Source organism: Macaca nemestrina, chromosome 8 (assembly GCF_043159975.1).
Source record: "Macaca nemestrina isolate mMacNem1 chromosome 8, mMacNem.hap1, whole genome shotgun sequence".
NCBI classification, from domain to species: domain Eukaryota; kingdom Metazoa; phylum Chordata; class Mammalia; order Primates; family Cercopithecidae; genus Macaca; species Macaca nemestrina.
The window spans coordinates 132008448-132032336 of record NC_092132.1 but is presented as its reverse complement, the minus strand read 5'-3'; the positions used below and the strand labels follow the sequence as shown (position 1 = coordinate 132032336).

Here is a 23889-nt window from a genome sequence, read left to right as displayed (position 1 = left end):
GGAGGAACCTCTAAACTGTTCTCCATAGTAGTGTACTAAACATTCCCACCAATAGGGTATGAGGGTTCCCTTTTCTCTATGTCCTCACCAGCACTTGTCATTGCCTGTTTTTTGGATAAAAGCCATTTTAACTGGGTGAGATGATATCATAGTTTTGATTGCATTTCTCTGATGATCAGTGATATTGAATACCTTTTCATATACCTGTTTGCCATTTTATGTCTCCTTTTAAGAAATGTCTATTCAGATATTTTGCTCATTTTTAAACTGGATTATTGGATTTTTCGTATTGAATTGTTTGAGCTCCTTACATATTCTGGTTATTAATCCGTTGTCAGATGGATAGTAAACAGTCTTTTTTTTCTTTCTTCTTCTTTTTTTATTTTTTATTTTTATTTTTTTTTGAGACAGGGTCTCTGTTACCCGGGCTGGAGTGCAGTGGCGCCATCACAGCTCACTACAGCCTCAACCTTCTGGGCTCGAGCAGTCCTCTTGCCTCAGCCTCCTGGGTAGCTGGCACTGTAGGCGTATGCCACCATGCCCAGCTGCTTTTTAAATTTTCTGTAGAGACAGAGTCTTGCTGTTTTGCCCAGGCTGATCTCAAAGGCATAGACTCAAGCACCCCTCCCTGGTTGGCCTCCCAAAGTGCTGGGGTTACAGGGATGAGTCCCACCCAGCCAATAACCATTTTTCATTCCTCCATGCCAACTTTTCGAATGACTAATGTGATGAAATCAATTAACTTTTATTTCTTTTTACATTGCTCAAAATAAAGAGCATAATACGTATTCATTGTTGTCAGAATAGAAATTGGTACATTTTCTGTGGACATCAACTTGGCAATATCTCTCAAAGGCATTTGTACATGGCCTTTGATCTAGAAATTCTACTTCTAAAACTTAATCCTGTGGATGTATACTTGATTCTCATTACTTATGGATTTCATATTTGTGAATTCCCCCACTTACTAAGATATATTTGTAACACCCAAATCAGTACTTACAGAGGTGTCATAATCATTCATGGGAATGCAGTGTGCAGTGCAACAAAAAATTTGAGCCACCTCACTCACATGTTCCTAGCTGAGATTGAACAAAATGATGCCCTACCTTCTTTTTGCAGCCCTCATATTGTAAACAGGCATTCTTTTGGGTTTTATTTAGTGAAACATGTTTTATGTTTTTGTGCTTTTCATGAGTGATTTCACTGTTTAGAATCGCCACCAAGTGTAGTGCTGAAGTGCTGCTGTCTCGGGTTCCTAAGCACAAGAAGGCTGTGGTGTGTCTTACAGGGAAAATATGCGAGTGTTAGATATAAGCTTTGTTTAGGCATGAGGTGGTTTTGGCCATGAGTTCGATGTTAATGAATCAACAGTGTAAATGACCTGAAGTATTATTAGACAGAAACACATCTGAAACAAGGTTATGTATTAATTGGTGGGTGAAAATGTTATGACCAGAGGCTCACAGGAACTTTACCCTGTATTTCCCTTAGCAGTAGTGTTTCATTATTTGCTAATTCTGTTTTTGCAGCAACATTATAGAATGTAGCTACTGGGAATAATGAGATAAAAAATTTGACTCACCCAGGACACATGCATGTTCCCAGCTGAGGTTGAACAAAGTGATACTCTGCCTTCTTTTATCCCAGGGATAAATCTCATTTAGCCATGGTGTATAATCCTTTTAGTGTGTTGTTGAATTTGGCTTTCTAGTGTTTTATTGAGGATTAAAAATCTATGTTCATCAAAGATACCTGTACTTTTCTTTCTTCTGGTGTCTTTGGCTTTGGTATCAGAGTGATCCTGGCCTCATAATGTGAGTTTGGAAGAATTCTATCCTCTTCTATTTTTTGGAAGGTTTAAGAAAGATTGGTATTAATTCTTTTTTTAATGATTGATAGAATTAACCCATGAAACCATCTGGTCCTGTGCTTTTCTTTGTTGAGAGCTGTTTGATTACAGATTCAGTCTCCATATTTGCTATTCGTCTGTTTGGGTTTTCTATTTCTTCTTGATTCAGTTTTGGCAGGTTGTATATTTCTAGGACTCTATCCATTTCTTCTAGGTTTTCCAGTGTTTTGGTGTATGGTTATTCGTAATAGTCCCTTATGATCCCTTTTATTTCTGTGGCATCTATTGTAATGTCTCCTCTTTCATTTTTTATTTATTTGAGTATCTCTTTTTTTCTTAGTCTTGCTAGGGGTTTGTCAATTTTGTTTAGTTTTTCAAAAACCAACTCTTAGTTTTGACTTTTTTCTATTGTTTTTCTATTCTCTATTTGATTCATTTCTGCCCTAAACTTTCCTTTCTTCTGCTAACTTTGGGTTTATTTGATTCTCCTTTTTCCAGTTTCTTGAAGTGTAAGATAAGGTTGTTGAATTCAGGTCTTTTTTTTTTTTAAATTGGCATTTGTTACTATAAGCTTTCGTGTAAGTACTGTTTTTGCTCCATCCCATACATTTTGATATGTAATTTTTGTTTTCATTTGTCTTGAGGGTGTTTTTTTTTTTTTTTTTTTTAAATAGGATGTTTTGCTCTGTCACCCAGGCTGAATGCAGTGGCACAGTGATACCTCACTGCAACCTTGAACCCCTGGGCTCAAGCAGTCCTCCTGCCTCAGCCTCCTGAGTAGCTGGGACTACAGGATGTACCACCATACCCAGCTAATTGTTTTTAAAATTTTTAGAGGAGATGAGGCCTTGCTATGTTGCTTAGGCTGGTCTCGAACTCCTGACCTATCTAGAGATAATTTTTAAATTCCTTTTTGATTTCCTCTTTGACACAATAGTTGTTCAAAAGTGTGATGTGTAGTTTCTACATATTTGTGAATTTTCCTATTTTCTTACAGTTATTGATTTTTAGTTTCATTCCATTGTGGTGGGAAAAGATACTTAGGATGATTTATATCTTCTTAAGTTTGTTGATACTTCTTTATGATTATATAGCCAAAAGAATATTCTGTATACACTTGGGAAGAATTGTAGTCTTCTGTTATTTGGCAAAAAGTTTTGTATATGCGTATGAGGTCCATTTGGTCCATAGTATTGTTCAGTTCTGTTGTTTGCTTAATGATTTCTGACTGGATGATTTATCCATTCTGAGAATGATGTATTGAAGTTACTTGCTATTATTATTATTATTATTATTATTATTATTATTATTATTTTGAGTCGGAGTCTTGCTCTCTCGCCCAGGCTGGAGTATAGTGGCACGACCTCGGTTCACTGCAACCTCCGCCTCCTGGGTTCAAGCAATTCTCCTGCCTCAGCCTCCCAAGTAGCTGGGATTACAGGCATGCACCATCATGCCCAGCTAATTTTTGCATTTTTAGTAGAGACGAGGTTTCACCACGTTGGCCAGGCTGGTCTCAAATTCCTGACCTCAGGTGATCCACCCACTTCGGCTTCCCAAAGTGCTGGGATTACAGGTGTGAGCCACCATGCACGTCCTACTTGCTATTATTTTATTACTGTCAATGTCTGCCTTCAGATCTGTTGTTGCTTTATATATTTAGGTGCTTTGATGTTAGGTACATATATATTTATAATGATTATATCTTTCTGTTGTATTGACCCTTTTATCATTATATAATGACTTTTGTTCCCTCTTGTGATGATTTCTGACTTAAAGTCTATTTTGTCTGATAAAAGTTTAGCCACTCATGTTCTCTTTTGGTTACTGTTTGCATGGAATACCTTTCTCTACCCTTTTACTTTCAGCTTATGTGTGTCTTTAAATCTAAAGTGAGTCTTTTGTAGACAGCATATAGTTGGGTCTTGTGCTCATCCATTCACTCATACTATATCTTTTGATTTGGGAGTTAAAGTAATGATTGATTGGTAAGGACTTACTATTACCATTTTGTTGGTTGCTTTCTGTCTGTTTTGTGGTTCTACTATTCCTCTTTTTTTCTCTTTGTGATTCGATTTTTATTTTTGTAGTGGGTTATTTTGGTTCTTTTCTTTTTATCTTTTGTGTATCTACTGTGCTTTTTCATTCATAGGGTTTGCATCAAACATTTTATAGTTATTGTAGTCTGTCTTAAGCTGAGAAGAAATTACCTTCAATGACGTATAGAAACTCTACACTTTACTGCGCATTCACACACCTAATGTAATTAATCTCAGATTTTACTTTATTTTTGAGACAGGGTCTTGCTATGTCACCTAGGCTGGAGTGCATTGGTGCGATCTTGGCTCACTGCAGCCTCTGCTTCCCAGGTTCAAGTGATTCTCCTACCTCAGCCTCCCGAGTAGCTGGGACTACAGGCATACACCACCACACCCAGCTAATTTTTTATATTTTTAGTAGAGATGGGGTTTCAGTATGTTGGCCAGGCTGGCCTCTAACTCCTGGCCTCAAGTGATGTGCCTTCCTCGGCCTCCAGAGTGCTGGAATTACAGGCATGAGCCACCGCGGCCAGCTGCATCTTTTAATTTCTACTTTAACTTCCTTTAGTTGCTCTCATAAGGCTGGTGTAGTCGTGACGAACTCCAGTTTTTGCTTTCTGGAAGAGTCTTTATCTCTCCTTCATTCTTAAAGGGCAATTTTGCTGAGTAAAGTATTCCTGGTTGGCAGGGTTTTTTTTTCTTTCTTTTAGCACTTTGAATATATTGTCTCCCACTTTCCTGGCCTGCAAGGTTTCAGCTGAGAAATTCACTGATAATCTTATCAGTGAATCAGAGATGGGGTTTCACCGTGTTGGCCAGGATGGTCTCGATCTCCTGACCTCATGATCCATCCTCCTCAGCCTCCCAAAGTGCTGGGATTACAGGCGTGAGCCATCGTGCCCAGCCTCAAATGACCTATCTTTTACGTTTGCCATTTCTTTTCTTCTGCCGGAGTCTGCTGTTGAAGCTGTCTCTTGAGCTTTTCAGTTGACTCATTGTGTTCTTCAGCTGCAGGATTTCTATTTGCTTCTTTTTATGGTTTCTGTTTCTTTATTAAACATCTCTTTTTATTCATTTATTGCTTTCCTTTCCTGATTTTGTTTAGTTATAGTTCATTGAGCTTCTTTAAGATGATTATTTTGGATTCTTTGTTATACAATTCATACATCTGTATTTATTTTGGGCCAGTTACTAGAGCTTTATTAGTTTCCTTTGGTGATGTCATTTTTGCCTGGTTCTTTATAATTCATATAGCCTTGCAGTGGAGTCTATGCATTTGAAGGAGCAGGGGCCTTCCAGTTTTTATGGACTAGTTCGTCAAGTAAATACCTTCTCCTATTGAGTCCCTGGATTGATGGGATTGCCTGTGGTATTGTGATTAAGCAGGGCTGAAGCTAGCTTATGGGGCTACATTAGGGTTCACAGTCAGTGGGCCTGCCACTAGGGGCATGGACAAGTATGTCCCATGGATGGGGAGAGCTGTTTCTGGAACTCAATAGGGTGGGACCCAAGCCGGGCCACAGGCTGGTTTGGGTTTATGTTTGGGTCCAATCAGCAGCCTTTTACCAGAGGAATGCACAGGCATGATTTCCACAAGGTCCCTGTTAAGACAGGACTTCCTCTTGGCCATAGTAGAGCACAGCTGGAGCCAGGTCAGAGTGCTGCTTTGAGTTTGCAGTTGGGTCTGGTTGGTTGATCTGTTACTAGGGGCATCAATAGACATGGTTCCTTCCCAGGATGGATGAGGTTGGTGGTAGGGCTGCAGACAAGTAGGACTGGAGCCAAGTTTACGAGGGATGGGCTGATTCTGGGTCTGTAGCTGAAAGGTCAGTGGGCCTACCTTCTCAAAGCAGCTGTTCCTAGTCTTGGGCTCCACCAAGGTTTCATAACCACCTACCTCAACCCCAAGGTTCTCATAGTGGCACTTATGGTCATGGATGGCTTCCAAACTATTGTTTCTGTAGGAGGACCAGGGCTGGGGACATTCTCTTTTGCCATCTTGCTGACGTGACCTACAATCTACTTTAAAAGTAAATTTTTTCTAATGAGCATAAGGAGAAACAAAGATTTTTAAAATAAACTAAATAATTAATGCCTAAGTAATTCCAGGTTAACTTTGTATACTCCAGTTCTTCCTATCAGGTATTTGTCATTCAGAGAGGTAATAGTAAGACAAGAATATTTTAGGTGTATATGAGAATATTGTATCTTTTTTTAGAATATGGTTGGCTAAAATATTTACATCTACTCCTAAAATATTCCTGCATAAGCTTGCAGTGAGCCGAGATTGCGCCACAGCACTTCAGCCTGGGCAACAGAGCAAGACTCCATCTCAAAAAAATATATATATATATTCCTGCATAAAATTATCTTGGTGTTGATATTACCTGTGAAGCTGTAAGTACATTCTTTTATTTTTCTAACAATTTGACAATTTGACAATTGAAGAAAGTATGTGTTGAATTTTTAGCACCTACTACATATACACACACACTACTGTTGCACTTTTTAATATCAAGACACTGATAAAAGTTTTTGGTGTTATATTATTATCATTATGGATTAAGACAAAAATTAAAAGATGGGATGGAGGAGCTCTTGCTATTGTAGGATTATCTATTGTCTTCATGTTTGATCTGTAGTGAGGTATACTAGTGAAATAGAAAAACAGAATGATGAGTACTAATGTATTCATAACATTTCAGTAGTGTGTAATACTTGTAATTTTGAAACAAAATCAGCTGATATCACATTGACTTTTCTCCATCTTCCTATTTAAAAAATTGTTTTAATTCTGGATTTATGTTTTCTAATTTTCTTTTCCAGTTACCCTGCAGTTTGTGAATTTTTGCAGAACAATAATTTATTATCAATTATCAGAGCCCATGAAGCCCAAGATGCTGGGTAAGTCACATTAAAATTGTATCAAATATCACTGCAGAGTCTTTGCATTTAATATGAAGACAGACGGGCTTTCATCTCTTTTTCAGGTATCGAATGTACAGGAAGAGCCAAGCAACAGGCTTTCCATCACTTATTACAATTTTCTCTGCCCCCAATTACCTAGATGTCTATAACAATAAAGGTAAAGGAGTCCAGCAATATTTGAGTTTGAATTTATGAGTAAACGTGAGCTCTGGTTTAATTGTATGTATGTATGTGTGTTTGTTTCATTTTAAAATATAAACTTGAAATAAGAAAAAAAGGGGTCTTAGTTGAAACAAAGGCCAAGAAATTTAGAATTTATGCTGCTGCTTGGTCTTTATCTCCTAAGGATTACTGGCTTCTTTGTGAGTATAAATAATGATCATAATAGGTCAGATTGATACTACAGAATCAAAGTATAAGAAGAATAAATTGCTTCAGGCTCATGTTAGAATAGTTAGCATAAATTACTGGTTTTGGTGAATTTTATGTATTTATAACAGTATCTCAGAGTCATAGGTATTTTAATATTTGTGAATTGTTAAACTATTTTCGTTTTTCTTGAGATATGATCTAGGTAGAGTGACCTAGTGTACAAAGTCAAAAAAAAAAAAAAAACTTCATTTTTAGTTTAAGCCCTGCCAGAAACTAATACTGTGACTTTGGGTGAGTCACGTTATCTTTCTAATCTTCAGTTTCCCATATGAAAAAAGAAGAATGGATATATACATGCCTTTTGTTCCAGAAATTTTATTTCTAAGACTTTATCCTGTTAAAGTCTTTTTTTTTAATTTAAAACTTTTATGATTAATAGTTTATAAGTTTTCTATCGAAGCCGTGGTCCTCCTAAAAAAACCTTCATATTTCTGTAACTATTTTGTTGTTTATAAAGTATGACTATAAATTAATAGGACTTTGAAAATGAACATGCCAGAACGAACATATCCAAATGAGTATTGTCCCTTCAAAGTAGTTACCTTGGGAGGCTACACACCTATTCCAACAATGCTGTCCTTGTTCAAAAACATTTTTGGAACTCCTCTTTTGGCATTGCCTTCAGAGTCTGCGACACATTCTTTTGATTATCCTCAATGATGGGAAATCTTCGTCCTTTGAGGGTGGATTTGATTTTTGGACAGCCAAAAGTCATTCGGAGTCAAGACTGATAAATAAGGTGAGTGATCAAGCTAGATGATACCATTTGGGGTCAGAAACAAGGTATGATTATAAGGTAATGAGACTGGTTTTTCTCGTGTTGCTGATACAGTGGCTCTGGAGGCACTTCCAAAAGAGGAGTTCCAAAAACGTTTTGAGTAATGGCAGCATCTCTGGATTAATTGTATGGTAAGGCAGTAAGTTGTGCTGAAAAGAACACAAAGCAAGGAGTCAGTCTAGTACTGCTTCACTTTTAAGTGTGTCACATTTAACAAGGTACTTCTCTGAGCCTCATCTTTAAAATACCTGTCATATAGGGTTGTTGAAGATAAGTTGGAATAAGGAAAATGGATCTTAAAGTGTTGTTCAAAATATAAATTACTATAATAATACAGATTTTACTGTTATTGTACCTGATGTGATGATATCAAAGGACCACACTCATCTGATACAAAGGTCTGGTGTGTTTGTAGCTGGTGGTTTCTTAAGTCTCATTACTTTATAGTTATACCTTGTATATGCAGTTGGGGAGATAAGTTTCAAAGATGGCCAAAATATAATTAATATTTACTCTGTTTAAAAGTAAACTGTGGAATGGCACATCTCATTTAAATCTGATTTGGGTCAGTCATTTTAGTTTGTCCTCCAGTGACTTGTCTATTTTAAAAAGCATGTCTTTGACTTAAGTTCTGTCCTAGCCTTATGTTTTCATTTACGTTAACATTCTTCTCTGAGCCTGATCTGTCCTACAATGCTCTGCTTCTCCCTAAGTTATTTCCTTTTTCCTGATATTTCCAGTATATTAGCAACTTAGGTTTTTATTCTTATTTATTCTCTTGTCAATGGTGTGGACTATTTGTGTTGTTAAACGTCTTCAAGGACTGTTAGTGGCCCTAGATCTCCTATTTGTAATGAAGGCGTTCCTTTCTCACTTTCTTTTTTAACTTCATCAGAAAGAGTATCTGTTGATACTCTTGACTTGCTGGGCTTGACTTCCTGGGCTCAAGTGATCCTCCCACTTCAGCCTCTCAACTAGCTGGGACCACAGGTGCATGCCACCACACCTGGCTAATTTTTAAATATTTTTTTATAGTGATAGGGTCTCATTATGTTGCCCAGGCTGGTCTCAAACTCCTGAACTTAAGCAATCCTCCTGCCTCTGCCTCCCAAAGTGCTGGTATTACAGGTGTGTGCCACCACACCTGCCCTCTTTCATATATATATATATATATGAAATATATATATATATATATATATATTTTTTTTTTTTTTTTTCCCCAGAGACAGAGTCTCGCTCTGTTGCCCACGCTAGAGTGCAGTGGTGCGGTCTTGGCTCACTGCAACCTCTGCCTCCGGGGTTCAAGCAATTGTCCCACCTCAGCCTCCCGAGTAGCTGGGACTACAGGTGCATATCGCCATGCCTGGCTAATTTTTTGTATTTTAGTAGAGACGGGGTTTCACCACATTGCCCAGGCTGGGCTCGATCTCCTGAGCTTAGGCAATCCGCCCGCGTCAGCCCCCCAAAGTGCTAGGAGTACTCATATTCTTTAGACTTCTTGGTATCTACAGGTATTTCTTAGTTCCACTGGTTACACAAAAGACCTATAATCATGATTTTTAAAGATTCTTCTTGTTTTCTTCTGTCCACTGGGAACACAACCAAAGGCAGTTTTGTTTTTGTTTTTGTTTTTTTGAGACAGAGTCTCGCTCTGTCGCCCAGGCTGGAGTGCAGTGACGCACCGTCTCTGCTCACTGCAAGCTCCGCCTCCCGGGTTCATGCCATTCTCCTGCCTCAGCCTCCTGAGTAGCTGGGACTACAGGCGCCCGCCACCTCGCCCAGCTAATTTTTTGTATTATTTTTAGTAGAGACGGGGTTTCACTGTGTTAGCCAGGATGGTCTCGATCTCCTGACCTCGTGATCCGCCTGCCTCGGCCTCCCAAAGTGCTGGGATTACAGGCGTGAGCCACCGCGCCCGGCCCCAAAAGCAGTTTTATAAACTCTTGTTTCCAGTCATTCACTGTTGAGACTCACCTCCCACTTCTTTTTCCTGTGTAGAAATTGAGGGAGTTGTTGAATAATGATATATGACGTATTTACCTAAACTAAATAAATACATACACGTGAAAATAATGGAACGTGTGCATCATAGCCAGTGTTAGGCTTTTTAAGAGCTAGAGATTATATTTTAATTTATTTTCTTAATAATCTATGATGTGCATTTTAGACATTCAATAACAAATTTTAAGAACACTAGATTGTCCTATAACAAAGAAACAGAAACGAGGACGTGACCTATATCTGTCATTTCTAGAGAACTGTTACACCCTATTTTATTTCATGACCATGGAATAATTAAGAGAATAGTGCAAACAACATTGCTGGTGATAGAGGCTAAGGAATTGGATTTTAAGACTTTCAAAATATAAAGAAAATCAGTTTGGCATCAAAGTATGTGTGCAACTATCTGAACGGTTAATATTAAACATAGTATGCTGGCCATATACTGCTGTGTATTGGAGAAATCGGCAATTTTAAAATCCACTATATTGAATACAGAGATGATTTAATCTAATTTTGAACATTTAATTGTAAATTGCTCCAAGTTTGCCTTTTGTATCTTCCAGTATGAGTTGGTAACTGCACTATATAAACTCCCAGAGAGTGTATACAATATTTTTTTTTTTTTTTTTTTTTTTTTTTGAGACGGAGTCTCGCTCTGTAGCCCAGGCTGGAGTGCAGTGGCCGGATCTCAGCTCACTGCAAGCTCCGCCTCCCGGGTTCACGCCATTCTCCGGCCTCAGCCTCCCGAGTAGCTGGGACTACAGGCGCCCGCCACCTCGCCCGGCTATTTTTTGTATTTCTTAGTAGAGACGGGGTTTCACCGTGTTAGCCAGGATGGTCTCGATCTCCTGACCTCGTGATCCGCCCATCTCGGCCTCCCAAAGTGCTGGGATTACAGGCTTGAGCCACCGCGCCCGGCCTACAATATTTAACTCAGGCTAATGACTAGCAAAACAGGCTGTGGCCGTTTAATGAGTGATATTTGCCTTCAAAGGAGAGTTGTAATTATAACCATTTGGCCTATAAAAGGAAATTGTGGGGAAATTTTCCTCGTGGATCTTGAGGGTTATATAGATAGTTACTGTGCAGTGACTCCAAAGTTTCAGTTTCTTTTGTACTTTTATTATATGAGCTCTTCAGGTGACTTTGTTCCTTGGAATAACTCTTAAGAGAATGAACTAAATAAAAGGCTTTAAAATTTTCCATCTGCGCTTTACCTAGTCAAGTCCTGACTTTACAAATGGAAAGTTCTCGAATTCTGTGTAGCAGGTACACAGCTGTACAAAGCATATCAGTTGCCATGCCATGTTCCTCTGTGCCAGATTTTCTTGCTTTTTTCCTTTTTAGCTGCTGTGTTGAAATATGAAAACAATGTCATGAATATCAGGCAGTTTAATTGTTCTCCACACCCCTACTGGCTTCCAAACTTTATGGATGTTTTCACATGGTCTTTGCCTTTTGTTGGGGAAAAAGGTAAGAGAACTAAAGCATGTGTCTCGTCAGTTGTTTGGTGACTGAGCACACCTTATATTTGCATGAGTCCCCACAAGGTTCAGAAATGTTTTCTAATTTTGTTTGTTCTCTACTTAGATTTTTTTTTTTTTTTTTTTTTTTTTTTTTTTTTTTGAGACAGAGTCTCGCTCTGTCACCCAGGCTGGAGTGCAGTGGCACAATCTTGGCTAACTACAACCTCCACCTCCTGGGTTCAAGCGATTCTCCTGCCTCAGCCTCCCGAGGAGCTGGGATTATAGGCATGTGCCCCTGCGCCCGGCTAATTTTTGTATTTTAGTAGATACAGGGTTTCACCATATTGGCCAGGCTGGTCTCAAACTCCTGACCTCAAGTGATCCGCTCTCCTCAGCCTCCCAAAGTGCTGGGATTACAGGTGTGAGCCACTGTGCCCAGCCTCTACATAGATTTGTAAATGGCATGTAATTGGTTCTTAAATTTTCATACATTATGGTTTTCTTACTGTAAATATCAATTTAAAGTAGCTGACCTACTATGATCAAGATGATAAAACAACATAGTTACTTGTCATTGCCTCAGATTTCTTCACTACTGAAGAGATTTAAACAGAATTTATTGTCCTTACAATTTTATTTGTACAACTACTCACATAAGCTAAGCCTGTTGGATGTAGGCCTGTTGGCTTAACTTTGTAAAATGGGAAAAAATTTTATCATGTGTGTATCAGTATGGGAAGAAGCTCTGAACAGCAACTCAGTAAAATCAAGTAGTTATGCAATAGATCTTCAAAGACTCCAAACTTGTACCGGAGCAAGTAATCTACCCAAATTCTTTTTAAATCTGAAAGTTTACGTTTATGCTACTTTTTATAGCTATCGTTACTAACATAATGATAAATAATTTTTGTTCATGCTTACTTAACGTGTGTTTATTTAGATATACACATTATTTTAGAGAAAATACCTCATTAATTGCATACATTTTGGATTATTTTGTTTTACGTAGTCACAGAGATGCTGGTAAATGTGCTCAACATATGCTCTGATGACGAACTGATTTCTGATGATGAAGCGGAAGGTAAAGTTTTCCTCCTCTAAACTAAAACTAGGGAGAGGTTCGGTTTTGGTTTTAGTTGTTTTAGTTTATTTTGAATGATTTTCTTTGTCATATTAAAAATAAATTTAGTTCATTGTGGAAAAATAAAATTTGAAAAATACGAGAAACCATAAATAAGGAAAAAAAGTCACCCATAATCCCATCATCTTATAGATATCCACAGTTAACATCTTAATGTATACTGTGTTAGCTGTCTGTTATCTCTGCACATTGCTTTCCTCTGTTTTTTTTCTTTTTAATGAGAATGAGGTCATGTAATAAGATCTAGTACACTTACTGTTTTTGTGGAGTTTCTTGTAGACTAATTTCTAATGGATCTGTAGTTGTCCATGCTGATCAATGTTTTATCTAATCCCAGTGGTGTTAGATATTGGAGGTTTTCCAAAGTTTTTGCTGACAAAACCCATATAGTTTTGAAAATTTGTATAGATAAAAATGTACACATTCTATTAACCAATATTTATTACATGGTTGATATATACCAAGTACTGTACTGTTTAGGTCCTTGCTCTCAATAAGCTTATTTGCTAGTGCAGGGAGGAAAAACAGTAAATAAATATGTCAGATGAAAGGAAGTAAAGCAATATTAGAAAATCAAGAATAACACTCCTTATTTCCATAGGATGAATTTCTAGAAATTGAATGTCTGTGTCAATTAGTACTTAAAATTTCAATTCTGATACAGATAGAAATTTCTGATACAGCCTCTAGAAAGGCTGTACCACTTTACATTTTGCAGGGTGTATAGTCACAGTGCGGTCTCCAATACTCTTTATGATACTCGTTATAGTCTGGTGTTATTAAGTTTTTAATTAAAACTTTATATTTTTATGAGACTAATGGACAGTTTTTTCTTGTGTTTATTGGTCATGTTTATCTCTCTTTTGTGACTTGTCAATTCATATCTTGTATCCTTTTTTTTTTTTTTTTGAGACAGAGTGTTGTTCTGTCACCCAGGATGGAGTGCAGTGGCGCGATCTTGGCTCACTGCAATCTTCACCTCCCGGGTTCAAGTGATTCTCCTGCCTCAGCCTTGTAAGTAGCTGGGATTACAGGCGCGTGCCACCACGACCAGCTAATTTTTGTATTTTTAGTATAGATGGGGTTTCACCATGTTGCCCGGGCTAGTCTCGAACTCCTGAGCTCAAAGTGGTCTGCCTGCCTGGGTCTCCCAAAGTGCTGGGATTACAGACATGAGCCACCACGCCCAACCCCATTTTGTTTTTTTTTCTTATTGGCGTGTGAGGAATCCTTTTATTCAGTAACATTTTATTATATATGTAGCCAAGTACTTTTTTCCTAGTGTGCTGTGGGAGGTTTGATTGTAAAGGTAGGTCCTGACTTGTCTGAGAATGCAAGAGATTCTGGAAAAGTGGTGGTTACCCAAGCACAAACCGGCCTCATCCTATCCAGGCTCTGTGCTAAGTTGGTTCCCTTAACTGTGAGGATAAACCATCTCCATCATGGAGAAAACAGAATTCCCTTTGGGAATCTAGAGGAAATTACCGTACACTCTCATGCTTCAGGTTCTGCACTGAAAATCAACAGCATATGGAAGATAGCTTGCGAGTGTATTTATTTATGGTATAGGAGATCACTATAAGGAACCAGTTCTTCTTGAGGAAGTAGTGCAGCCAAGTGAAAAACAAAAGAAAAACCGAATATCCCCTTGAGCAACATGGTGAAACCCCGTCTCTACTGAAAACGCAGAAATCAGCCAGATGTGGTGGCGAGTGCCTCTGGTCCCAGCTACTTGGGGGCGTGAGGTGGGAGGATTACTTGAACCTGAGAGGCAGAGGTTGCAGTGAGCCGAGATCTTGCCACTGCACTCTAGCCTGGCAACAGAGGAAGACCCTGTTTCAAAAAAACAAACGAACAAACAAAAACACATGTATTTCCTATTCTTTACCACCACAAACATAAAAATAAATAAATAAATAAAAAGGAAGAATGGGCCGGGCACAGTGGCTCACGCCTGTAATCCCAGCACTCTGGGAGGCCGAGGCAGGTGGATCATGAGGTCAAGAGATCGAGACCATCCTTGCCAATGTGGTGAAACCCCATCTCTACTAAAAACACAAAATTTAGCTGGATGTGGCGGCGCACGTCTGTAGTCCCAGCTACTCAGGAGGCTGAGGTAGGAGAATTGCTTGAACCTGAGAGGTGGAGGTTGCAGTGAGCCAAGATCGCACCACTGCACTCCAGCCTGGCGACAGAGCAAGACTCCATCTCAAAAAAAAAAACAAAAAAGAAAAAAAGGGAAGAATGATTATATCCCCTGAAAAAGAAGCTGTGAAGCTGTAGAATCCATTAAACAAAAAAACATGCTATTCCTACAAAGAGATTTGTTAACTGTTCTGTCCTCCGTTTTTGTTCCTTGTTTTTGCCATCATTTATTCCACAAATTATATCTTTATTTAATGTTATTTTCATGATGTATGGGGGTAGAAAATGTTGGATGCTCATAGATGTGAATTAATGTAAAACCATAAACTTTTAAGAAATGGAAGAAACTACTGACAAAATAAATTTGTAATTTAATGTTGCATCATGATTCCAAGGATATCTCTTAGGAGCTGGTAAAGATAATAGCCTGTTTCTCTCATTGCATTTCACTTTGATTTTTTTTTTCTCTTTTCCATGTAAACATAAATTTCTCTTCTCATATTTCTGTCTTCATCTCCTTGTTTCTTGGTGTCTCTTCTCCCTGAAGATCACTACATTCCAAGCTATCAGAAAGGTATCCGACTAAACTGTGCTAAGAGCTTAATGCTTACTCTCTGTCCCACCACAGTTGTCTATTGGTTAGACTTTTAAAATTGGTAGTTAAATAATTTCAGAAAGGCTCTCCATCCTCCCCTTCAGTTTTAATGTGTATGTTTTCTCTGGACCTCTTGCATGATCCGGCAGGGTGTTGAGGGTTGGATGTGAGGAAGGAGAGGCCATGTTTCTTTTTCTGACTTTTGACTGTAGATACCTGGTGCATGCTGGACCTTGGCTTCTCATTTGTGGGCTATTTTCAGAATCCTAGATAAGAAAAAGCCATAAAGTCTCGCGTTAACTTTTTCTGTTGTTGCTTTTTAAAATAGTGCACGGTTGTAAGTAGTATTGTGAGGCAATAATTCACTAATGTAAGTGAAGATTATAGAATGAAAGCAGCACTCACTAAGTTCAGGAGAGCTAGCTGGGTGTTGTGTTTACGTACAGAAGACAGCTGCTGGAATGATCACTTGCCATTTGGCAGGCCAAACCCCGCACCCTAAGGTGGCCCACAGCATTGTCAAAAGACATCTTTGCTGTAGCAGCTTTCTTGGTGAGGTTTGTTTATGTATGTGTGTGTTTCATTCTTTGCTGTGTTCTACGTTTCACAACCACAAATAAGTTCCCACCTCTCATAGATCCACCCAGTCTGTCTCTTTTGTGGCCTCTCATTTTTACTTCATCTTTTTATCTTCTGGGTCATTTTTTCTCTTGCTCCTTAGAACTTCCTGAGATTTTTGTTTGTTTAAACAAACTTAAGCCTTCATTTCTGTTTTTTAAAAACAATTGTTTCTTTAACTTAAGACACTTCATCCTGAATTTTTTAAAGGCAGCCTATTAACACATCCCTTTAACTTACTTATTCTTTGTATTCTCTAAGGAAGCACTACAGTTCGTAAGGAGATCATCAGGAGTAAGATCAGAGCCATTGGGAAGATGGCACGGGTCTTTTCAATTCTTCGGTAAGGATGTCTGTCATTACAGTGTGGATTAAAGGCATTTTGAGAGTAAATTAGACATCGAATTCAGAACAGTTTTTTTAGAATTGGAATTTAGTATTGAAACTGCAGGTCTTTAGGTCGAGTGCAGATTGAATGAACATGTTAAAGCGACTAAAAATGTTCCATCAAACATTCAATTTGTTAGTAGCTTAGATGTAGTGAATGTAGTGGTTTAGTGTGGACTTTCCAACCAGATTGCCTGTGTTCAAATTCTGGCTCTACCTCTTATCTGTGTGATCTTGGGTTTCATCTCTGTGCCTTAGTTTCCTTGCCTGTAAAGCAGAAATAATAATAGGCCCTAACGCACAGGTTGTTAGGTGTATTAAATGGGATAAAATATGGGAAATGTTAGAACAGTGCCTGGCTGTTAAGTGCTTCTAATTGAAAAACAAGAACTGGCTGATTGTTTAAAATGAAAATATTTGCGGAAAACATCCCTTTCTTTGAGTCAGGGAAGGGTTAGGAGGTAGGAGAACCTATCTTCCATCTCTGCTCTCTTCACTTCCTTCAATATCTTTGAGTTGCTGAATGGAGGGTTCCCTGGCATTAACCCAGGGCTTTGGTCTTCCTTTGCAGGCAAGAAAGTGAGAGTGTGCTGACTCTCAAGGGCCTGACTCCCACAGGCACGCTCCCTCTGGGTGTCCTCTCAGGAGGCAAGCAGACTATCGAGACGGGTGAGTATGAGAGCTCTCCTCCATGGAAGGTGTGCTCCCGTAACCTAACAGTCAGCACACACTTACAAACGGGGGCTTTCCTCAGTAAATGCCACGAGAGCAGTTGGTTATACCATAAGCGGGGAAATGAATCTTCACCCCTACTTCCCTCCATACAGAAAACCTAAATCAGAATGGCTTATTATAACTTCAGTGTGAGAAAGCAGGATAGTAAAACGAGAAGAAAATATGGAGAGTAAACACTGGGGTAGGCAGAGTCTTTAAGTAGGACACAAAAAGTACTAACCTTAAAAAGCCAGTTGAATTTCATTAAAATCAAGAACTTCTCTTCTTAAAAATACATGATTAAGAGAGGAAAAAGGCAAGACACAAAATGGGAGAAAATTTTTGCAATACACATGTCTCACAAAGCCCTTGTGTCCAGAACATATAAAGAACTATAAATCAATAGGAAAAAACAAATTTCAAAAATGGTCAGAAGCTTTAAACAGGCACTTCACAAAAGAGGATATCAAAGTGGCCAATAGACCCGGTGCAGTGGCTCATGCCTGTAATCCCAGCATTTTGGGAGGCCAAGGCAGGCGGATCACCTGAGGTCAGGAGTTCGAGACCAGCCTGGCCAACATGGTGAAACTCCATCTCTACTAAAAATACAAAAATTAGCCAGGTGTGGTGGTGGGCACCTGTGATCCCAGCTACTCGGATGACTCAGGCAGGAGAATTGCTTGAACCCGGGAGGCGGAGGTTGCAGTGAGCTGAGATCACGCCACTGCACTCCAGCCTGGGTGGCAGAGTGAGACTCCATCTCAAAAAAAATCAGTGGCCAATAAACATATGAAAAGATCAGCTGGGCGTGGTGGCTCTCGCCTGTAATCCCAGCACTTTGGGAGGCCAAGGCGAGTGGATCACGAGGTCAGGAGATGGAGACCATCCTGGCTAATACAGTGAAACCTCGTCTTTACTGAAAATATAAAAAATTAGCCGGGCTTGGTAGCGGGCGCCTGTAGTCCCAGCTACTCAGGAGGCTGAGGCAGGAGAATGGCGTGAACCCAGGATGCGGAGCTTGCAGTGAACAGAGATCGCGCCGCTGCACTCCAGCCTGGGCGACAGAGCAAGACTCTGTCTCAAAAAAAAAAAAAAAAAAAAAGAAAAGAAAAGATGTTAATATTATTATAGTTTTCAATCTAGGTAGTAGACGTTAAAACCACAGTGAGGGCTGGGAGCAGTGGCTCACGCCTATAATCCCAGCACTTTGGGAGGCTGAGGCAAGCAGATCTTTTGAGGCCAGGAGTTCAAGAACAGCCTGGCCAACCCAGCAAAAGCCCACCTCTCCTAAAAATACAAAAATTAGCTGAGCATGGTGGTATACTCCTGTAATCCCAGCTACTCAGGAGGCTGAGGCACTAGAATCACTGGAACCCGGGAGGTGGAGGTTGCAGCAAGCCGAGATCACGCCAAGACTCTGTTTCAAAAAAAAAAACACGAAGCACCGCAGTGAGGTACCATTACATACCCACTAGAACAGCTAAAAATTAAAAGTTTGGACCAGGGCGTGGTGACTCACACCTGTTATCCCAGCACTTTGGGAGGCTGAGGTGGGAGGATCACTTGAGGCCAGGAGTTCGAGGCTGTAGTACGCTATGATTGTGCCACTGCACTCCAGTCTGCAGTCTGGGCAACAGAGCGAGACCCTGTCTCCAAAAAAAAAAAAAAAGTCTGACAATACCAAGTATTGTATTGGTGTGTTTGTGGAGAACTAGAACTAGGTATGTTGCTGAAGTGCTTGTAAATTGATTCAAGCACTTTAGAAAACTGTTGGGCAGTAAAGCTAAATGTACATCTACCCTGTAACCCAGCAGTTCCACACCTGGTATATATCCAAGAGAAACTGGATGTGTTCACCAAAGGTTATGCTGGGAATGTTCACTGTAGCTTTATTCATAATAGCTCAAAGCTGGAAACAACCCAAATGTCCATCAATGGTAGACTACATAAATAAATTGTATTCTAAAATATAAATAAACTGTATTCTATTTATACAATGGAATAATACTCAGCAATAAAAAATAGCACATTATGGACACATGCTACAACATGGTTAAATCTCATAAACATTACAGTAAACTGCAAGAGCCAGACACAAAAGAGCACAGACTGTCTGATTTATATAACATTTAAGAACCGTTAGACTAATCAGTGATAATAAAGTCAGAATGTCACTTTCTCTGGTGGGAGAATATTGTCCCAGAAGGGCACAGGGAACATCTGGAGTGCTAGGAATGTTCTGTATCCCTATCATGGTGGTAGTTAGACATGTGTATAAATAGGTTAGAATGTATCGAGCTGTACACTTCAGATTTGTGCACATGCTATGCCTCGTGTATATTTTGTACCTTAAAACAGTTTGAGAGGGTTGCAGTTTCTCAATCAGAGAGGGAGTTTGCCTCTTTCTGTGCAGCCATATTCTATTCCAGTGCCAAAATCACCTCTTCAATCAGAGTACCAATTCTGAAATTTACCCAGGAGCCGACTTCTTAGGAAAGGGCTTTCTGGAATCCTGGAATGAAAAGATGGGTGTTTGTGAGAATAAACATACAAAGGGAAGAGACAGGAGATCACCTTACTGGGTGACTGACACTAGGTATGAAAATTGGTGTTGGCCGGGCACGGTGGCTCAAACCTGTAATCCCAGCACTTTGGGAGGCCGAGACAGGCAGATCACGAGGTCAGGAGATCGAGACCATCCTGGCTAACACGGTGAAACCCCGTCTCTACTAAAAAACACAAAAAAATTAGCCGGGCGAGGTGGTGGGCACCTGTAGTCCCAGCTACTCGGGAGGCTGAGGCAGGAGAATGGCGTGAACCCGGGAGGCGGAGCTTGCAGTGAGCCGAGATCACGCCACTGCACTCCAGCCTGGGTGACAGAGCGAGACTCCGTCTCCAAAAAAAAAAAAAAAGAAAATTGGTGTTGAAGCATTAATATCTTAAACTAAAGTTTCACTGCTTTTTTTTGCTCCCCTTGTTTTGTTGAATTGTTTCTACTTAAGTGTTTTTTCCCACATCATCCTTCATCTGGCCTTTTTTCTTTTTTCTTTTTTTCCCAAGAGACAGAGTTGCCCAGGCTAGAATGCAATGGCTATTTACAGGTGCTGTCATAGCTCACGGCAGTACCCAGTTCCTGGGCTCAAGCAATCCCCCTGCCTCACCTACTTGAGTGACTGGGACTATAGGCATTTGCCACTGTGCCTGGCCATCCTGCCATTTATAGGAGTCCTTTTTCTTTTGTAGAAATTTCATTGCTATTGACTAATAGGGACAAACCCTTTTTTTTTTCTCTTTTTGGAGACAGAATCTTGGTCTGTTGCCTAGGCTGGAGTGCAGTGGCACGATCTTGCCTCACTGCAACCTCCGCCTCCTGGGTTCAAGCAATTCTCCTGCCTCAGCCTCCCAAGTAGTTGGAACTACAGGCGCATGCTGCCATACCCAGATAATTTTTTGTATTTTAGTAGAGACAGAGTTTCACCATGTTGCCCAGGCTGGTCTCAAACTCCTGAGGTCAGGCAATCCGCCCGCCTCAGCCTCCCAAAGTGCTAGGATTACAGGCGTGAGCCACCACGCCCAGCCGTTTTTTTCTTTTTATAAAATTCAATTCCTCCTTCTCTTTCAAATTGAATTCTGAAATATTAAAGTTCAGCTATTTAGAAGAAAGTCTGAACATTTTCTCTTTGGAAGTATAGTTTATTTTCCTAGTTCCTTTAGTTTCACAGAAAGTATCAGTAAACTATTTCCAGTTGAATATTTTTCTCAAATAAATGTGCAGGGTTTTTTTGTAAGCAGAATATGTTCCCACCATTGTTTTGCTTGGTAATTAGTCATCTGAGATATTCCGAGAGCAACTCTGATAACAAAGATATCTTAGAGGAATAGGCAGTAACATGAGTAAAGAGAAAAAAAGGAATGTCCTATAGCATCCTTATGTGAACATTATGCAATTGTGCTGACCAACAAAATTGTTGTTTTAATCGAAACCAACTTTGTCTAAACCTTGAGAAAGCAAATCTTCAAATCAGGGCTGAGCAACAGAATTATATAGCTATGTTATTTGGAAATTTGTTTCTAATTCTTGGTCATCTTTTGGGCTCAGCCCCAATGTATGAGTTGAATATAAGTGTTTTAATCAAGATAGGACCATTTATTGATACTTCCAAAATTGATAGAAATCTTCAATGATATGTGAGAACAAAGGTAAAGTTGGAGCCAACTTTTTAGAGTTTCTTGTTCTTACTGATTCACAGGAAGTGAGTTTATTCTGTTATTTTCACATTGGAGTCTCAGTTCCACCGGCTCATTGGCAAACTGGAGCATTAACTAAAAAAGACCTTTTATTCATATAACTTTACTTTTATTCATATAACCAACAATATCCCATATGGCCATGTAACATACATTAATATATGCCCCACCTTGATCTAAGAGGGACTGGCATGAGTTACAGTATACGTAAAACACAGTGGAGTAAAATACATATGCTTGGAAATTGAAGCACAAGGGAAAACAAAAATAAAGCCAATAGTTAGCCACAAATTTGACTCTAAGAATCCCAATAGCCAAAATAGTGGGGAAAGCCAAGGACAGGACAAGATTCATGAAGACCATCAGATTAAAACAGATCAGTTATAAATTGGACTACATCAAAATTAAAAACTCTTGTACTGCAAATGGTGCTATCAAGAAAATGAAAAGACAACCCACAGAATGGTTGAAAATGTTTTCAAATCATATATCTCCTAAGAGATTGGTATCTAGAAAATATACTCTTACAACTCAATAATAAGACAACCCAGTTAAAAATGGGTAAAGAATTGAATTGACATTTTTCCCATGAAGACATACAAATGGCACATGAAGTGATGTTTGACATCATTAGACATTCAGAAAATGCAAATCAAAACCACAATGGGATACCACTTCATAGTCGGTAGGATGGCTGTGAAAAGACAGCAGTTAATAAGAAGTGTTGATGAGAATGTGGAGAAATTGGGACCTTCTTAACACTGCTGGTGGGAATGTAAAATGTACAGCTGCTTTGGAAAACATTCTGACAGTTCTTCAAATGATGAAACATAGAGTTGACTTATTACTCAGCAATTCCAGTCACAGCTACATACCCCACAAAGAAAAGAAAATACGTCCTCGCAAAAACTTGTACACAAGTGTTCATAAATGACATTCATCATAAGAGCCCAAAATGGCATTTTTATAATAGCCAAAAGGTGGAAAAAAGCAATTGTCCATAAACTAGATAAACAAAATGTGATAAACACAATGGAATACTATTCAGCCATAAAAAGGAATGAAATGCAGGTATACATGTCAACATAACTGAACCTTGAAAACATTATGCTAAGTGAAAGAAGTCAGTCACTACAGACCACATATTATATGATGCCATTCGTATAAAATGTCCAGAACAGACCAGTCTACAGAGAAAGTAGATTCGTGTTCGACTAGGATTAAGGGGAAGAGGTGAGGGAAGGAAATGGGAAGTGACTGCTAATAAGTGGGGGGTTTCTCATTGGGGTGATGAAAATATTCTAAGCACAGATTGCGGTGATGGTTGCACAACTCTATATTAAAACCTTTGACTTGTATACTTTAAACAAGTGAATTTTGTGGTATATGAATTCTATTTCAGTTAAGATGTTAAAAAGAAAAAAAAAGTTGAGGTAGTTTGATATGACTCTTTCTTATAATGGCCCTTACTGCAGGCTACTATCTTTATACTCAATGTGAATAACAATTCTGGGAAGGACCCAAACAACGTAATATCATACACATTTTACCATGTAGCTTTTAAGCTCTAATTAGACCAACACTCAGTATACAGTTTTAGCAATGCTTTGTTCTCCCACTTCCTAACAGTGACATCAGTGATGTGGTGTTAGAAGGCACTGTAGCTTTCTTGTCAAGGGTATTTGTTCTACTTAAGGAGATTAGAGAGGGTGTGACAGTGATTTAATACATGCCTACCTATGGTTGACAAATGAAAGCACTTCGTAAGTAGATTCCAATTATCCATTTTTCACATTGCATTAGGTATTTAATGTTGTAGTTCTTTCCATTTCTTTTCTTATATTGATATATAAAGCCTTGGGAATAGCAGCATACTGTTACTGCTCATTATTCTTCCTTGCCTTCTTTTGGCAAATTGGTACTGGAGTAACTGACAGAGTTCTCCTAATAGGATCTTTCTTGCTGCACCCTGTACCTTTTCATATATTAGCGTTTTTACTGTCTGAGAAAGGAGATGCAAGGGAGTTTACCTGTTGGTACTAATTTTTAAGTTGCTTCCTTTTCCATTGCTAAGAAAGAAGAGGGCTTTCTTAGTTATTGGCCTACTCTCTTGAACACTGTGTGGAAGCCATATGGATTGCAAACATCAGCCTCTGCTATATTTTTAAGCCCAGATGGGTACACACATTTGCATTAGGAATTCAGTAGTTCTATGCTTTTGTTAACTTTGTACTCCACTCCTGGACAAGGAATAACCCTTCACATGGAACCTATTTTTCGTCTCCTTCCAAATGCCAGTCTGCTGTTCAAAGGCCACTTTTTTTTTTTTTAATGAAGTAATTAATAGGACAGTTGGACTCCAAATAAGTCACTTGAGAGCAATAAGATGTAGTTGTAAATAAGCTTTTTGAATAGGACCCAGCAGTAGCTCATTTAATATCACCTGAGCTACAAACTAAGGATTATTGTGATGTCATACTCTTTGATTCTACATGTTGTTTTGATATGTGGATGTCAAGATATAAAGTAGCAGTTGGCTATT

The 23889-nt window shown here is 39.1% G+C and overlaps 1 protein-coding gene across 4 annotated transcripts in view; it reads left to right on the top strand.

The window, feature by feature from the left end:
• The window catches only part of LOC105482080 (protein phosphatase 3 catalytic subunit gamma), a 101099-nt gene that overhangs the window by 75281 nt on the left and 1929 nt on the right, over positions 1 to 23889 (top strand). For 2 of the 4 annotated variants that reach the window (XM_011741981.2, XM_011741979.2), the window contains exons 7-13: positions 6718 to 6795; positions 6882 to 6976; positions 11381 to 11506; positions 12509 to 12580; positions 15333 to 15359; positions 16260 to 16341; positions 16957 to 17054. In XM_011741981.2, the coding sequence (XP_011740283.1) occupies positions 6718 to 6795; positions 6882 to 6976; positions 11381 to 11506; positions 12509 to 12580; positions 15333 to 15359; positions 16260 to 16341; positions 16957 to 17054 (578 nt within the window). The remainder of the gene's footprint in view (positions 1 to 6717; positions 6796 to 6881; positions 6977 to 11380; positions 11507 to 12508; positions 12581 to 15332; positions 15360 to 16259; positions 16342 to 16956; positions 17055 to 23889) is intronic. The other 2 variants (XM_011741982.2, XM_011741980.2) reach the window with 1 other exon arrangement.